General features: G+C 42.5%; 2 protein-coding genes across 5 annotated transcripts in view; one reads left to right on the top strand and one right to left on the bottom strand.

Moving 5' to 3' along the window:
• The window catches only part of VWA5B2 (von Willebrand factor A domain containing 5B2), a 63,297-nt gene extending 57,106 nt beyond the window's left edge, over window positions 1-6,191 (top strand). For all 4 annotated transcript variants that reach the window (XM_072142389.1, XM_072142388.1, XM_072142387.1 and 1 more), the window contains 3 exons: window positions 522-579; window positions 662-782; window positions 1,558-6,191. In XM_072142389.1, coding sequence (XP_071998490.1) covers window positions 522-579; window positions 662-782; window positions 1,558-2,166 — 788 coding nt within the window. In that variant the 3' untranslated portion in view covers window positions 2,167-6,191. The remainder of the gene's footprint in view (window positions 1-521; window positions 580-661; window positions 783-1,557) is intronic.
• On the bottom strand, window positions 2,310-16,186 carry ALG3 (ALG3 alpha-1,3- mannosyltransferase). Its single transcript, XM_072142391.1, has 9 exons — window positions 15,866-16,186; window positions 15,686-15,785; window positions 13,669-13,816; window positions 11,711-11,871; window positions 6,071-6,191; window positions 5,558-5,763; window positions 5,389-5,465; window positions 2,761-2,905; window positions 2,310-2,675 (listed from the first exon to the last, which is right to left on the bottom strand). Exons 1-9 carry the CDS (start codon window positions 16,032-16,034, stop codon window positions 2,492-2,494), a joined length of 1,311 nt encoding a protein of 436 aa, XP_071998492.1. The 5' UTR covers window positions 16,035-16,186; the 3' UTR covers window positions 2,310-2,491.
• Window positions 16,187-18,406: the final 2,220 nt, after the last annotated feature.

Genomic DNA, 18,406 nt, shown 5'->3' with positions numbered 1-18,406 from the left:
ATGCAATATTAAGCATTTAGACTGACTGATCCTTCTGACTGCAGTACAGGACACAACGGCAAGCTTTCAGAGGACAGTTATAGTTATATGAAGTGCTTGGCTGTCTAAAAGGTAAATTCACACACAGCAGATTTGTGGTGACCAACCCCATTCACATTCTCTTGTGGATTCACAAAGTCGGCTTGCTGGTAGCAATGTATGTAATTCGTTATCATTCAATACATTGTACTGATTTTCAAAGTTGAAGATACAGGGGGTTATGTATCATGATTGTGCGTTCTATGTCCCAATTCTTTGTTAGTATGTTTTCACCAACCAACACCTAAATGAATGAGACTTAGACCAGGTGTATGTGTAAGCGCCAGCTTTCTAAAGTGAGAAAAAAGTATGCCAAAAAAGAAAATCCCACAAAACGCACCTTAATTGTGCAAAAAACAAGTGATGCACCAGTTTTTTTTTTTTTTTTCTTAATCTACAACAAGAAAGCTGAGAACTTTTCTAATTGATTCTCTCTACAATAGGACAAGGTGCTAGCCCATATATTTCTCAGAAATTGTCAGATTCCTCCCTAAGCTCAAGGTAAGGTATAGGCATAATATTAAGACCATTATATGGGTATTTGATTTTTTAATATGACCCCCCTTGTTCCATTTATTTATAGGGTTAGTGTTGGTAAAAGGAAAATCCGCAATTTATCTGGAAAACTATCCCCCTTAAAACCGTGTTTAACTGGAGATCAGGAGCCGAAAACTGAACTTGTGGCAGATGACTATCTACCCCTGGTAAGCACATTTTATTTTTATAATGGCTACCTTTTTAAAAGTCAGTTTAAATTACATATTCTGGCATAACTCACATACTATGTTAGTTGTGTTTGGCTATGTTTAAAAGGGTTTACATTGCATTTAATTAAAGGCAGCCACAGATTTCTGCTGACCGCCCCTTTGTTTCTGAGGTTGCTCCTGACAGGCTTCTTAATAAGGGGTAGTCAGGAGAAAGAGTTTTGCCTAACTCTTAGGGCTGTCTCGCGCTAGAGGTGCTCGGTTCATACTGCCGGGGATTGGACTCCTTGCATCATATCAATATGATGCAAGGAATCCCATCCCAAGTAATATGGTCAGCGGACTGTCCATGTCTGCTTGTGCTAACCTTTAATATAGATGTATAACTAACTTGTCAAATCCGTGACTCATTATTGTGGATGGTTGTCGACTGTCATCCTTACTTCCATTTCCCTTCCCTCGATACATACACCCAATCTTTAAACAGTTGCCAGAATTTTACATGCTAAACGTTAGGCACAGTTTACATCTCTTCAGGTCTTCAGTTATTTGCATCAGGGGTTTTAGAAATTTGGAATTGACAAATAAAGGACTAATAAATTTCCCCCATGTGACTTGCACAACTTGTTTGGATTACACGGGTAGTTGGAGAATACAGGGCCTATTAGACAACTGGCTGCATATAGCATTGGCAAATCACATGAATCTCCTCACTGGAATATGTATTGTTTTTGTTCTACCTGTCATTAACACAATCATTATTTTTACTCTTTAGATCAGCTTGCAGTCCCCAGAGGGCTTTTTCAACTTTAACAGCAGTTTTTCCAGTGTCGTGCAGATTTCTTTACAGCGTTTACTCCGCACTTCTCCATTTTCCTGTCATCGTGGAAGCCTCAGTCCAGTGTCCGAGCCTTGCCCATTAGATCACGGTGATCTCATGTCTGGAGGAGCACAAACGTGCAAAGGAGGATCTCAACCACAGGTTCCAATGAGAAAGAATACCTCCCCCCTGCCCATCTATGCCACATCTTGTCCTGAAGCGCTCTGCCATCAAGCAGATAGTGGCCGAGGATCAGAGACCGATCCATATGACACATCTCCATGTCCTTCAGAGACTGGCAATGAATTGGATCTAGACCTTGAGGGTTGTTCTTGGGCCACAGCTGTAGCATTAGCGTGGCTTGAGCATCGTTGTGCTGGCTTCTTCACAGAATGGGAGCTACTGGCAGCAAAGGCAGAGGGCTGGCTGCGGTCACAGACACTTCCTGATGGTCTACAGTTGCTTGCGCTGAAAGGGGCTGCCCGACAGCTTTTCCTACTTCTACGTCATTGGGATGAAAATCTCAATCTAAATATGCTGTGCTACAAGCCAGGTGATGTCTGAATTGAATCTTCTAAATGCAGGCAATGACCAAAAGCTGTCTACTGCCTTAAACTGATAATGCAAAGAAGGACATATAGGATTAATAATGCTACAGTCCAGTAACCTTTGTTTTTCCTAATAGCAAGGCACTATTTAACTAAAAATGAAACAAGTTTCCAAATTTATTAGTTAAAAAATGTGTATAAAGACAACACGTCTCCCACTCCCCTTGCAATTTCAGAAAAAAAAAAACCCAATTCCTCTTAGCCACAGCAGTCCTCATGACTTACATCTCCAAATGCAAATAATACAATAGCATGTCTCTTATTGAGGAGGGTAAAAGGTATCAGTCCTTTTTCTTAGGAGTCCTGAAGGTTGCTACATTGTCTTTGGGTGATTTTTCATCTGGTGGAACACCAAACCATAGGTGAAGCAGAATGGCAATGTGACACAAATGCAGGGCACCCGAGCTCATTGATGTAGAAGGGAAAGTGTTCCATGACAACTCAATAAGGCCCAATATAAGAATTCTGTTAGGAGAAAAAGTTCACCAGTTATTAAACATGTATTACAGGAAAACCGAATCCACCACTAAACAATGATTTGAAATCTTACTTGGCAAGGCCTGGCAGGACACTGGTATCGGTGCACCACAACAGATATGGCAGCGTGTGAAAGTACCAGACATAAAACTGATAATGTAGAGAGCGGCTGAATGTAATGCCCAGGAAGTTACTAGAGAACAAAACAAAGATGATCTCTGATAGAGTCAAGGTTTATGTTGCTTTTAGTTAATAATTTTACATTTCAGATGACCAGAAATTGTTAATCTGAAGCTTTGTTGAAATATGATTGATCTTCATCCTTTTTCTACAAACCAATTGTGTTTCTAAAGAGATCCTGATTATTAAGATATACGATTATAAATTGATAGATTTTAGTGTTTTTGTAAGTTAAAATAAGCACCTCAATCAGTGATTGGCTAGACAATCCCCAAGCCCATTCTGTGGGCTAGGGGGAAAAAAAAGCCATGGGGACCCAGGCAGCCAGCCGGTAGACTGCAGCGCTGTGGAGAGAGTAGTAATCCTTTATGATTATTGAAAGGTCCCTATTTAAACACATTTAGCATTCATTTTATTGGTCTGGAAACCCCCTCTAAATAATGCTCAGGCCCTAATTTTGCTTTCTCAGTAGCATTATTGTTCCTAATTCTCAAACGACTAAACCTGTAAATGCCTTACAAAATGTAATAAAGTAAAATATATGTAGTATTACATTTTTTGAGCATTTATTTATTAACCGTTATAAAGCATATAGGTAGGTATTGTTGTTCTGAAGCCTTAAAGGGAACCAGTCACCGCATTTTCACAAATAGTTAGTGACAGGTTCCCATAAAGCCCCATTAACTGACACCCCCTTTTTTTTTTAACTAACAATTGTTTCATAAATCAACTTTGTTATATCACTTGGCATGATGTTATCCAAGGTCCTGTTACATCTGCAATGTCCACTCCATGTATGTATGTGCTCACATGAAATCACAACAGCCTCCATGTAGGCAGATGAATGATTTCATGTGATCAGATACATACATGGAATAGTAGTAAAAAATTAGTGTTAAAGGGGGTCACTCACCAACCAAGTGCAAAATCTTTATTCAGGCCAGTGGGAGTACAGAGAGGTTTCGGACATGCCACAGCCTTTTTAAGCTTATAGCTCTAATCGAGTAATTACTTTCATGCGGAGTGCACCACTACCAATTGTGCCATCCTATATGGTTCCCAATTTTACTAACCTGGTGTTACATTGAGTTGTTTGCACTCTGAATGTTTGCTATGGATTTCAGGATTCAGTCACCTGTCACATTTTTCTTTCTTCCAATACATGGAGTAGAAGTTGCAGATGTAAAAGGACCTTAGATGACATCACCCTGGTCACATGACTTTAAAGCAAACCTACCATGACAGATCTACCTAATAAGGTAGATCCGATGGTAGGTTCCTACTCTAATTCACTCAATACTGGGGCGTGTTGTAGCCTTGCCGTGGAGTGGGAGTAAAGGCTACTCCACGTCCTAGTAGCCCGAGTTGATCCCTCCTACCAGAGTCTTCAGCGCGCTCCCTCGTTGCTGAGCGACCTTGTCCCTAAGCTACCGATATGCGCAGTACAAGAGATTTGACTCTAACTCGTACACATATTGGCTACAGAGCAACTCTGGCTACTGGGGCGTGGAGTAGCCTTTACTCCCTCTCCACAGCGAAGCTACTCCACACCCCAGTATTCTCTGTTATATGATAATGATCAGTTTTCATATAGGATTACAGAATGTCATGTTTTTATTAAAAAACAGTATTGGGTTGTAAATTAGAGCACAAACCTACTATAAGATCTATCCTTATTAACTAAATCTGTAATGGCAGGTTACCTTTAAGTGCCCAATCATGTAACAGAGCCCTCTCTCAATTTTCCTGCATATTATAGCACTAAGACCTGTCAATCAGGAACAAGGAGGAAGGGCAATGTAGTAACCACTGAATATACAGGGCTTCATTGGACTCATATCAGGTGATTTGCACAGGTTTTACAAACCTGATTTTTTTAACACTGCAGCCACGGAAAGGAACCATTTAGGAATAAGGGATACGCTTTTTAATCAAAGTTTTGAAGTATTTATATTGGGTGGGATAATTACAAAGGCAAGTTCATTTTAACATGGACATTTTAGGATAGTCTATGTATTGTAGGGTGGTGATTCACAAATGTTGCCCGTGTCCATTAAACTAGAATTGAAGTGTTTGTGTCCAACCCTTTCTGTAACTTGGCAGTAGCAGTTGTAAATCCAATGAGGCCATCCTGCAAAAACTGTTCTATTAAAAGTTACTAGCAGTAGGTTTGTTATAAATTTCAAGCATATATAACAGTCAAGATAGAGTAATTGAAGCACTTAGCTTGATTACTCGGCTGAAGGGAGATTTTTTTTTTCAAATTATTATAAAGGTGAAGACATGCAGCAAAAACATAGGCCCATATTTATTAAAGTGTTTGCACCAGTCTTCTGTCTTACTTTGCACTGAAAAGAGCTTGCAAACTGCTTGCACATGTACTTATAAAGTGTCTGCACCAGTTTTGATTAATATTGTGCACTCTGCACAGGCATACCGCGCATAGTACAGTTTTCCCTAGTTTTGATGCATGTGAGCCAATGTGTAATGCAAAAATTTAGCTTATTTTTGGAAAGGATACTATTTGCTGACAGTCTGCGTGACTGAGGTTTCCTCTGTGCTGGATCCTTCAAGAGTGCAAGAATGCTGTGCCCTGACCTGTATTGAAAAGAAAGGGTCAAGATAAACTTAGTAGACATCTCTTAATATATTTCCACCAAAATTTATAAGGTACAAATTTTACAAGGTACCTGTGCCATCGGTGAAAACAGAAGAGCAGTAATCCGATAAGGTGAGCTGAAAGTAACGCTAAGTGGAAAGCCCGATGCTGAAACACATATTCTGGAAGGAAGCGCCAGTTTACTGTCCACTGAAATAGGAACTGTCTACCAAAATCAAAGGAACGCACAAGGTATCCAGCAGGATTTTCCAGCAGAAAGGGTAGGGCCAAGGTAATCTATAGTAACACATTGTGACAAGTTGGAAAAAAGCTGATATTAATGTACACTAGATATTGCTATAGAATATTTAACATGGTATCCCCCCCCCCAAATCAATTGCTCTTGTCATTATATCCATTACCTATAACCAGCCATTCCCTTGCTATTCTCCCCATTCTAGCCCATCAGTATGTTGTTTCCTATCTGATCTCTATGTTCCCTGCTCTCTGGACAGAGTGTTCAGCTAGCTACACAAACACAGGTCTGAAGTGGGCGAAAGAGTCCATTTGTAACCTATAGAACAAGAATTGAGAGGGTACATACCTGAAGAAGGGCACAGATACAAAGCTTTGGTATAGTGCGCAGCAGGCCAAAGCGGCACAGAAGGAGATATAGAAGTCCTGGAGCCAGCAGCAGAATGTTCATTTTCACAGATACAGCTAAACTACAAGAAAATTGGAAAAATGCTTTTATCTAAAAACCCTGTATAATGTTTTCACAATTGCTGTGAGGTTTTGCCATCCCTCCCCATAAATAACTATAGTGTAATTAATATTCAATGAAGGAAAAAAAACTGATTGCAAACCCAATTTTTTTTTTTACATAAACACAAATTTTTCACTGTATTTTTGTTGAAGATATTATGAATATCCTTCTGGTGCAATAGACAAGTGACACTAGTTCGCATTATAATGATTTCTGCCTATTGGGTTATTGTTTTTAAAGGATTTTTGAACCAAAGATGTAAAATGTGGACCACTTTAATGATACTACTAATCTTATGTAACCAGTGGGTTTTACATCCTTTCTCAATGCAGCTTTATAAATTAATTGGCTATTCAGTGTCTGGATCCTTGATGGCAGCTAAACTTTGTAGACTTGTAGAAAAGCTTAAGTGGGGTCTACAAGAGAACACTTTAAAGCTACAATGCCCCCACCCAAAGCCTTGAGTAGTATGGAGTCTTCCACTGCTCATTACAGGCAGTAGTACCACTTTTGGGGTTAAATAGGGAGGAGTGAATGTCTAATGATCTGTTTTGACATGCTAATGATTATTGCTCCTCAAATACTTTAGACCTTCTATATTGGCCAGTCTACAACACAAGCACCTATTTAGAAATTAGGCCAATTTACACATAAAAAATGAAGTGACAACGTCTTTATTGAATATATACAATACAGATATGTATTAAAATATAAGATAAAACGGGGAACGGGAAATAATGCAGGTATCGGAATGAGGGTGAAGATGGAAATTCATCACAATGGATAAATCAAATAACCGTGGGCACATCAGTGGGGGGGGGCGGAGAAAACACTAAATATCATAAAGTGCATAATGCAAATAGTAGATCGCCACAATGTCTCAACGGGCCAATCAAAGTGCTAGTGCATATCCCTATCACTTGATAACATAAAGTGCCCAATGCAAAAGATAGATTGCCACAGTGTCTCAACAGGCCAGTCAAAGTGCTAGTGCATATCAGGAGAAGGTGTAGGTCTATATCTACATATTGAGCCAAAGTGCGTGCAAAAAGGCAGAGAGAACATTGCTTACCCCTGGTGTTTGATATGTCCCAAGTGTCCCACGGACCAAATTATTGTTTTTAAAGGATTTTTGAACCAAAGATGTAAAATGTGGACCACTTTAATGATACTACTAATCTTATGTAACCAGTGGGTTTTACATCCTTTCTCAATGCAGCTTTATAAATTAATTGGCTATTCAGTGTCTGGATCCTTGATGGCAGCTAAACTTTGTAGACTTGTAGAAAAGCTTAAGTGGGGTCTACAAGAGAACACTTTAAAGCTACAATGCCCCCACCCAAAGCCTTGAGTAGTATGGAGTCTTCCACTGCTCATTACAGGCAGTCCCCAGGTTATGTATAAGATTCTGGAGGATTGTTCTTAAGTTCAATTTGTATCTAGGTCGGAACTGTATATTTTATAATTGTAACCCCAGCCAAAAATGTTTTGGTCTCTGTGACAATTGGATTTTAAAAATGTTGGATTGTCATAAGAACCAGATTAATAATAAAGCTTCATTACCGACACCTTTAGTAACTGTTTACTATACTGTTTAGTAGGCTATTTATATACTGGCTGTGGCAATACATTTCCCAGCCTAGGCTTATACTTGAGTCAATAGGTATTCAAAATTTTTTGTTAAAATTAGGTACCTCTGCTTATACTTGAGTATATATGGTACAACAGTAAAGAATAAAAACTTTTGAGTTTTGCACTATGCAAAAATTTGCTCTAATTCTGCAGGTTTTTAACTGCTAGCAGGTGTTTTACCTCGCCTGCCCCGCTACTCTCATTTTGCAATGCTTTCTCGTAACCATCGGAAACTGTACAGGACAGCTGGAGAAGAGGAGGCTTGTTGGTAGGGGAAGTAGTAAAGGAGTGCAAGAAAACAAGACCTGCAATGATGTCACAAGCATGTGATCAGCACATGTTTCAGGTTGTCCAATTACAAACATGCTGTCCGGATTCATGTGAAAGTCCTCTGTGTTCTGGCCTCAGTGCTCTTAACTGATGTCACAATCAGGAATTGCTGCCCCCTTCAGTAATAGCGGAATTAAATTTTTTAAGAAGGGATAATAGATTGACCAGGCTGTATCTAACACTAGGGAGAAGCCAGCAGCATGATACAGGTATTTTTGGAATTGTTATCAAAGGACCCAGTCAGCTGTCCTAAAACGTTGTCAGTAACTTTACAGTTACACTTTAAAGGGGTTATCCGGGTATACAAATTTACTTACGGCTGACTATTTAAAAATAACAAACGTGTACTCATTGCCTTTGGCGCCGCTGATGTCCCGCACCGTGGTCTGTTTGATCCGTGCCCCTGTTTGTTTACAGGGACACAGAAGCCGTGCACAGGGAGCTTCCGGTCCGCGATGTGGCCGGCTCCTCCCATCCGTCCCTATCTCTCAGCGTTGTAAGCGCTGGGAGATGGTGTAGGACGGGAGCTTCTGGCCAGCCAGAAGCTCCCTGTGTGCCCCTGTAAACAAACCGACACACAGATGAGACTGACCACGGCGCTGGTCATCAGCGGTGCCGGAGGAGGAAAGTACACCTTTATTATTTTAAAATAATTTTAAATTTCTATACCCGGATAACCCCTTTAAAGGAAATAAACTGCTTAGATAATGCCTGTTTGAGCTAAGCCCACTTACTGTTTGGCATGTTCTTAGTAATATTGGTATTTACTTAATTTCTTCTTTGCATAACTATGCATGCCTCCTGTGTCCATAAACAGCTGCTCCTCCCTCTCCGGAAAGCACCATGCAGGTATACAATGCGCACGCGCAAGACTTTGCCGAGAGCTGGCTGGAGTCATCAGCTCTTGGGAAGGATTTGGAGGAGCAGAGAGGAGGTGGGATAATTATGCAAAGACAGCGCCATAGCAATGATGCCCTGGAGTGCCCAAGCCTGACTGCAATGATTTTAAACCCTTTTTTTCCTGAATTGTTTCCTGAAAAAAAGAAAAGTACCATTATCAGTAAGAACACGCCAAACCGTAAGGGGGCTTAGCTCAAACAGGCATCAACTAAGTGGTTGATTTCAATTAACCCCTTGCCGCTCTGCGCCGTAGCTGTACTGCGCTGAGTCCCGCGAATAGCGCTCAGCGCAGTACAGCTACTGCGCAGAGACGATGCCGGTTCAGCGCTGTATAGCAGCCGAACCAGCATCGTTAGCCGCGGGATTTCAACGGTAATCTACCGTTGACATCCCCGGCTATCACCCGCGGTCGGAGTGGGCTTCGATCGCGGGTGTTTAACCCGTTAAATGCCGCGGTCAACGCGACCGCGGCATTTAACATGCCTTCTGGGGGTCTTTACCCCACGATCGGCCCCCCCGCACCGTTTTCGGGGGGACCGATCGCTGTTTTGGCACCTCTGGGGTCCGATCGGGACCCCAGAGAAGCCTGGAGGGTTTACCTTTAAGATGGCGTCTGTGACGTCATCTTAAAGGCAAAGTGTCAGCCTATGCATCTGCATAGGCTGGCACTGATAATACCCTGCAATACATTAGTATTGCAGAGTATTATCAAGAACAAGCAATCAGATGATTGCTTGTTCATATCCCATGGTGGATCATGTAAAAAAAAAGTAAAAAAAAATGTTTTTCAATAAAAAATTACTTTATAAATCACTAAAAATGCCCATAAGCCCCAAAACATATAAAGAGACATATAACGCTCAAAAAAGTCTAAATCATAACACAAACCCCACATATATAGTATCACCGCGTCCGTAACAATCCATAGAATAAAACTAAATAACTATTGAACCCATATGATGAACGCCGTAAAAAAAAAACCGTTAAAAACCCATCAAAAATTATGATTTTTACCTATTATATCCCACTAAAAATGCAATAAAAAGTCATCAACAAAACATACGTACTCCAGAATGATATTGTTGCAAAGAACAACATGTCCTGCAAAAAACAAGCCATCGACCAGCTCTGTAGCCAAAAACGTAACATTGTTATGCCACTTGGAAGACAGCGATGCAAAAATGATAGATTTTTCCCCACATTAGGGTTTTATTTGGCAAATTTAGTAAAACATAAGAAAAAATATTCATGTCTGGTATCCCCGTAATCGTATCGACCCATAGAATAAAGATAACAGGATTATTAGGATATACGGTGAACACGAAAAAAAAAAAAAGTAAAAAATCCAGTACAGAATTGATGCTTTTATACTCATGACCTCAAAAAAAGTTCCAAAATTTTCAACAATAGGTGATACCAACCCCAAAATGGCAACACTGGAAAAAGCATCTCGTCCCGCAAAAAAAATGCTGTCACATGGCCCAAATAACGGAAAAGCGAAAATTTTATAGCCTTCAAAAGGGGGCAACCAGAAAACTAAAATCCTGGCAGCTGCAGGGTGCTCCTTCCCTTCTGCGCCTCGCTGTGCCCCCATAATACAAGTAATGTCCACATGTGGGGGGTCGCTGCACTCAGGAGAAATTGTAGAACAAATTTTATGGTGAGTTTTCTCTTTTTATCTTTTGGAAATGTGTAAATTTTAGGGCTAAATGAACGTATAACCGACAAAATTTGACCATTCTAAATTTCACCGCCATTTTGATTCAATTACTATGAAGATCTCAAGGGGTTAACAATCTTTGTAAATGCTGTTTCTGATAGTTTGAGGGGTGCAGATTTGAAAATGGGTTGGTTATATAGGGGGTTTTGATGCTAAATATGTAAAATTTGATTTCAAACAGTATTTATCCCCAAAATAGTCAATTCCGAAAATACGGAAAATCGCTATTCGATTTGTAGGCCGCGTGACGTCAAAATAAATTATCCAAACATTTCGAAAATTATGAAAATGTAAAGTAGACAAATGGGAAATGTTATTCTGCAAGTTATTTAGGTGGTAAATCTATCTGCCTGAAAACGCGGTGATTTAGAATTTCGAAAATGGCAAATTTTTCTAAAAATTCATCATTTTTTTCCTTTTTTTGTAAATAAACGCAAAACTTATCAGCCAAAATTTACCACTAAAATGAAGTACAACATGTGGGGAAAAAACAATCTCAGAATCGCTTTGATAAGTAACAGTGTTCAAAAGTTATTACCACAGGAAGAGACACTGGTCAAATTTCAAAAAAAAGTTGCGAGCCTTAACCTGCAAACAGGCTGCGTCCTTAAGGGGTTAAATGAAACCCGCAGACGCCACAAAACCCCCACACAAACAAATACAGACACATGACACTCCTCCCTGTGTCCGGCCCATTGTAATCCATGTCCAATAGTAAACCATAACAACTTTCTAGTGAGGTAGCCCATGAGTAACTCATATTGCTCTCAATGTGTGCAGTATGAAAGCAATAAAAATAAAGAAATATTTTAAGAAAAAACAAATCTAAATTTTGGCAATTGATTTAACCAGCAAAACAATCCTAAGACATAAATGCAGCAAGGTTTGCCAATTACCTGAAAAAGAAACAGCCCCAGCTCCATCGGTCTTGTAAGATCAGGTTGATGGCAAAGAATAAGATGGCCATAGCAACTGGATCATTGAAAAGGCGAAGGAGGAAGATGGAGTGCACCCGATATGAAGCACAGCACATGAAGAAGAACACATAGGGTGGCACCTAAGGTAGAACAAGCAGCTAAATACACACGCTGTTTTTTTCATAATACATGCATACTATTTACATACACAGACAAAATTGTTAGCACCCTCACAGCTGACTGACTCATTGCCTCTATCCCTTCATTGTCCCTCTACATGCCTGTAAACCTAAGCAATGAGGTCCTAAAGCTGTATGCAAATGACCTGTGAAATGTCCAATGAAGCATTAGCATATTCAAGCTGTCCACTCTATTCATGAGTGGGAGGCACAGCCACACCCCCAGTGCATGACTGACAGCCTGTATAATGATGTGAGGCTGTATAATGATGTGCTTCCTGGTGCTGGTGGCCACGCCCCTGCAGCCTGTGTGTGCATGTGTGTGTATAGGAGAGATACAACAGCTCCAGGCAGCCATGTTACAGCAGAACATGTCAGATTCATGTGTAGCTGATGTCTGTGTCTCTCACCTGTATATTAGGAGGATGCAGCATGTCAGCAGATGCAGCACACACACTAGCAATGCTTTTCTATACATTATACACAGACATGAGCAGGGGGAGGAGAGGGGAAGGGGAACAGGGGTGACATCACTGCCTCTGACCATGTGACCAGCCTCATTTACATGATAAAGAATAGATGATTTTACAATGATTAATGTATGAAATAACTAGATAAAGGCTGTGATGGGATCCTTGTGATCTGCTCCAACAGGTAGAGGTGACAGGGCAAGTGGCAGAGACCTGATGACAGGTGTCCTTTAAATGTCTGTTCAATTCCTGATTTAAGGTGAGCATCATTTATTGGTTAAAAAGCCATATTTTCATACAGCTCAACTTTAATGGGTCCCATCATTAACCAGCACCCAGATGCACTAACAACCAGAGTACAGCACAAAAGACCAACCCAGTAATTATAAATACCACTCCATAAACCAAATACTAGAACAGACAATAATAGTGCAGATAACAGTACTGGAGACACCCCAGAGCAGATAACTATAATAATGGAGATACCGCCAGGAGTAGACAATTACTGGTTAACCCCATAGCAAACAAAAAAAAAAATCTTCTTATTTCCTGGCTCCTCTTCGGTTCCCTCCACCACACTGCAGTTTCTTCTCTCCTCCATACCCCATGCTGGTTGTACTGGCCGCCGTTAGAGGACCCGGGAGCAGTGCAGCACAGCTGACAAAAACTTCCCACTCCTGGGTTTCCTCCTGATCCCCTGGGACTCTCTGCTCTGTCCTTACCCCAGTGGTACAACTAGTGTCAGGACAGAGTGCAGTTGCAGGAGAGGACCCACAACAGTGAAGACTTCTCAGCGGCACTCGGCTGCTACCCGGCCTCCTGCAGCAGTGAACGATTCCATCAGTTATGGAAGCGCTGAAAGGACGGTTTTGGACTGCAATTCATGGCTTGACAGGCCCCATTATGGGAAACCGAAGAGTCAAGAGTTTGAAATTTGGCTTTGGTGGCGCCTGCTTTGCAATTACAAACACTGCGCTTTGCAGAACCGCACACAATTTCTGCAACTACCCAAAGAACAATCCTCTGCACCTAGAGGAGAGGCGATTCTGCCATCAACATAGACAAAGGTTCTTTACTGTAAGAGCAGTGAGACTATGGAACTCTCTGCCGCAGGAGGTTGTTATGGCCGACTCTATGTACATGTTCAAGAGAGGCCTGGATACCTTTCTGGAGAGAAAAAATATCACAGGTTATGGGGAAAAAACATTTTCCAGCCTTATAGACTATGATATAACATGCTATGTGTGTGGATACCCTTACATAGACAATGCCCTTGTTAGTTACTTACTTTCTTAGTGACAATATAGATGCGGAACACAAGGAAAAGTGTCAGCAAGTAAAGCACAGCAAAGATATACTGAGCCACCCGGATGTTACTTCCATGTTCAGTTAAGTAATAGAATGCACTAAAAATGTAGACAAAACCAGCGGGATACCTGTTTAGAAGAAAGTAACAAAAAACAAACATCAATTTTTTTTTTTACAACTGTATTTCCAGGCTTAATGTTACACTCTCTGTTTTAGGTCTTTCATTCACCTTCCTCTCCCCAAATACTTAATAATATGTTATTTAAAATTTTGCTTCCCTTAGCAGAAAATGCTGGTGACATAGACTGTAAGGAAGAATTAAAATGCTACTGGCCCTTTAATCAGTCAGTTAATTTCCTCCGCGCGGTCCGTTGCAGAGCATACACAGGACAGAAGATGGCCGCTGGTCACATGTCCACATCACATGTCCAGCACCTGCCTGGGCAGGTCACGTGATCACCACTATGTTTGTAGTTGGTTGGTTGCAGTACATCCAGTATGACCAATGTTTTGGTGATGGCAGTTACACATCATTACTATGGTAACTGAGCAAGAAAGTCTGTTAGATCATCACTGGGAGCAGAGCATAAGAGGGAGAAGGAGTTACTGAGAACTAAAGGATCTTGGGACTTGTAGTTTCCAGTGGCAGCCATCTTGGTGATAACTGTACCTACTTTAGTGAGGCCATAAAATTTTGTGAATCATAAAATCAAACTATTAAGGCTCCATTTTATGACTAATGACATTGAATTTTGTTATGCTCATGTTTTATACCATTATGTGTTTTTGTATCAGATATTCATATTCCTGGAATACCCCTTTAAAGGAAACCTACCACTTGGCATAGGGCTTATAAGCTGGACATGCCGTGCACCAGCTCAGGGTGAGCTGGTGCCGGCGCTTATCTCAGTTATGTTTTTAAACAGTTTTAAAGTGCTTTAACAGTTTATTAATGTTTATATCCTTACTGGCTTTCCCGCACCGGGGTCCGCGCTCGGCGCACCATGCGCGCGACCGTGGGTACATCTGAACATGCTGCTATGTGGAACATTAAGAGAGAGCTCTGATACATTATTGGCCGTTTCATGTCCCATGACCAGGGTGATGTCATCTAAGGACCCCTACCACATATATGTATCTGGTCATATGAAATCACAGCAGCCTCCATGGAGGAAGGGGAGGAGTAGAAGTCCATAGAGGCTGCTGTGATCATGCCATGATACTGCCACGTGATCAGACGTTGCAAACGTAACTGGACGTTAGATAACATCGCCCTGGTCACATGACATGCTGAGAAGAGGCATGGGATGCGCCGGCCGAGCAGGACACACACCCTCTGATGCCAGGCAATATAACAAAAAGTTGATTTAAGGGCATATAAGGGAAACTATTTTTATATAAAAAGAAGCCTCTCAGTTAGTTCATAGGGTTCTACAGGAACCTGTCCCTAGCTGTATTTTTTGAAAATGTCGTGACATTCGCTTTAATGCATTTATTAAAAACAACAACAACAACAGATACCTTATTTTACTGCCATACATTTTTTTTTTTCAAATTCTTTGCTTTGGCCACTAGAGGTTGCATTGAAAACATCGAAAATGAGAGGATGCTCGGTATTATTAAAAACACACACAATTAAATTAACTGATGGTACAAACCGATACAAATACAGACTACGTAACCCGAGGGAGCCTTGTATTTTAATGCCCCCCTCCCCCCCCCCCCCATCCTGCTAGCACAGGGTTAGATACATAAATGTGAAAATACGAGGCTCCCTGAGGTGACATAGCCTGAGCGCCCCAGGATAACAACTTTTATAACTCTATATTTCCAGGAGTTTTAATAAAAGAAGTTGTTCCTAAGGAACTTATTAGGACACATCTAGCATGGGTAAACTGATGGTAGATGTGCTCTGCTGAGTGGTCCTAAAATGGAGATGAGTGGCACCATTAGTGTCTGAGGGTGCATGTCCTATACAGTCTCAGCAGGATACTCACACCAGAGGTCCGGTGTCCCCCTGCAGCTTGGTGTAATCGTAGGTCCCGTTCAGGACCCCCTCCACCTCGTCCATGTAGGCTTTCCAGTCTATCTCTGTGTCTGTGGAGAGAGGGCAAACGCATGAGGTCTGTGCACATGACTGCGGTATCGCACACCACACATGAGCGTGTCTCACTTACACGGGACTCTCTGGATGACCCAGTGTGTGACCCCCAGCTCGGCCAGGCACAGGCACACTCCCAGCAGCGCCGTGTATCCGGGGTCGATCAGAACCTGGAACTTGTTCTCCCATCCCCGGCGCAGCCCCTCCATAATGGTGGAGCGCCCTCTCCTCCGGGCCGGAGCCATCAGCTCTAGAGTGACAGCTGCACCGGGCCAGCCGGAAACAGGAAGCGGCGCAGGCTGGGAGCACACGGGGCGCTCAGGGCAGATGCTACTACGAGCGGCTGTGCTGCTGTCACTGCGCACGTGTCACTACAGATCATGTGACCGGCGTTACGGAGGCGGGGCTCTGCTGCTTCCTGGGAGGAGGTGGCAGTGCGCTGTCAGTGCTGAGAGGAAGGGGTCTTAGAGGTTATGGCTGTGGGGAACAATGGGGGTCAGATGCAAGAGTTCAGTTATATATGTTATATATGTGGCTCTCCCTATTACATATGTGGGCTGTAGTCTGCAAGTGTCCAGTCAAATTAGATGATGCGCCAGATTTATCAAAGTGTCTAGATCAGGGGTAGGGAACCTATGGCTCGGGAGCCAGATGTGGCTCTTTTGATTTCTGCATCTGGCTCTCAGACAGATAATTGATTAATAGTGATCGCCAGTGTGTACATCTAAGACACACACAGCAAAGATCATTGGATGCATGCAGAGATGTTACCACTGCCCGTGTCCTTTGTGTGACCAGGGTGCCATCACCGCACCATTGCTTTGGTGTCATAGAGTAGAGCAGCATCCACTCTTCTCTATTACCCAGGCGCCATTGCCTAAGCAATGATGGCAGTGGCATCTGGGTCATAGAGAAGAGCACGGGAGTGATGAGAAGCCTCTGAAGGGAGAGCAGATAGGTGAGTATACCCTTTTTTTTCTGCGACTACCTATCTACTGTGGAGCATGTGCTGTGGCTACCTATCTACTGTGGAGCATGTGCTGTGGCTACCTATCTACTGGGGAGCATGTGCTGTGGCTACCTATCTACTGGGGGGCATGCGCTGTGGCTACCTATCTATTGAGGGGCATGCGCTGTGGCTACCTAACTAACGGGGGCATGCGCTATGGCTACCCAATTACTGGGGAGCATGTGCTGTGGCTACCTATCTAGTGGGAGACATGTGCAGTGATTACCAATATACTGGGGGAAATGTTCCGTGCCTACCTGTCTACTTGGGGGCATGTGCTGGGACTAGCTGTCTATTTGGGTGCATGTGCTGTGGCTACATATGTACTGGGGGGGCATGTGTGGGGCTACCTATCTACTGGGGGGGCATGTACTGGGGCTACCTATCTTCTGGGGGGCATGTGCTGTGGCTACCTATTTATTGGGGGTCATGTGATGTGGCTACCTATCTACCTGGGGCGTGTACTGGGGCTACCTATCTACTGAGGGGTATGTGCAGTGGCTATCTAGTTACTGGGGGCCATGTGATGTGGCTACCTATCTACTGGGAGTACCTACTGGGGCTACCTATCTACTGGCGGCATTTTCTGTGGCTACCTATCTACTGGGGACATGTACTGTGGCTACCTGTCTACTGGGGGGCATGTGCTGTGGCTACCTATTTACTGGGGGCCATGTACTTGGACTACCTATTTACTAAAGGGGAAGTGCTGTGACTACCTATCTACTGGAGGGCATGTGCCGTGGCTACTTATCTACTTGAAGGAATGTGCATATTGTATGGCTCTCACAGAATTACATTTTAAAATATGTGGTGTTCATGGCTCTCTCAGCCAAAAAGGTTCCTGACCCCTGGTCTAGATGATAAATCTGGAGCAGTCTAAGACTCTTTAGTCGTACTTTGCACATCCTATTAGTTGGCTTAGTTAAAGGAGTTATCCGGGTGTTAAAAATTACTTATGGCTGGGCTGGGGCAGGCTATTTAAAAATAATAAACATTTACTTGCCTGGTCCGGCACTGCTGATGTCCCGTGCCGTGGCCCGTCTCCTCTGCGCGCCGGTTTGTATACAGGGGCGCAAATCGGGGCAGATGGGAGGAGCCGGCCACATCGCGGACCGGAAGTTTCCAGTGCGCGGCTTCTGTGCCCCTGTAAACAAACAGGGGCACGGATCAAAGGGGCCGCGGCACGGGACATCGGCGGCGCCGGAGGAGGTAAGTACATGTTTGTTATTTTTAAATAGCCTGTCCCTCAGTAATTTTTAACACCCAGATAACTGCCCCTTTAATACTAGAAAACTGCCCCTTTCCAGAGACCAAGCCCCCTTTGTTGTACTAGCTATAAGGCTAGTGACACACGTGGCGTTTTGAACCTGTTTTTGGGACGTTTTAAGCAGTCCGTTAAAAAATGCAGACGTTTTTGAAAAATGCAGGCGGTTTTTAAAAAACGCAGATGTTTTTGACCCGTTTTAATTAAGATAATTGGTAAAACCGCTCAAAAACGCATGCGTTTTTAACGGACTGCTTCAATACGTCACATGTGCTGCCGGCCTAGAAGTGTCTGAAAATTGTCTTAAAGGAAACCTACCACTTTGCAATAGTGCTGCTAAG

Source organism: Engystomops pustulosus, chromosome 3, assembly GCF_040894005.1.
Source record: "Engystomops pustulosus chromosome 3, aEngPut4.maternal, whole genome shotgun sequence".
NCBI classification, from domain to species: domain Eukaryota; kingdom Metazoa; phylum Chordata; class Amphibia; order Anura; family Leptodactylidae; genus Engystomops; species Engystomops pustulosus.
Note: the sequence above shows the minus strand (reverse complement) of the source record. Positions and strands in the feature narration are given on the sequence as shown.

Excerpts from the sequence above, each read along its gene's own strand:
- ALG3 (XM_072142391.1), bottom strand. The coding sequence starts at position 16,034 with ATGGCTCCGGCCCGGAGGAGAGGGCGCTCCACCATTATGGAGGGGCTG. Across the intron at positions 11,872-13,668 it reads TCTATATTGTCACTAAGAAA|GTGCCACCCTATGTGTTCTT; the intron begins GTAAGTAACTAA and ends GTTCTACCTTAG. Across the intron at positions 2,676-2,760 it reads GTCCTGCCAGGCCTTGCCAA|AATTCTTATATTGGGCCTTA; the intron begins GTAAGATTTCAA and ends TTCTCCTAACAG.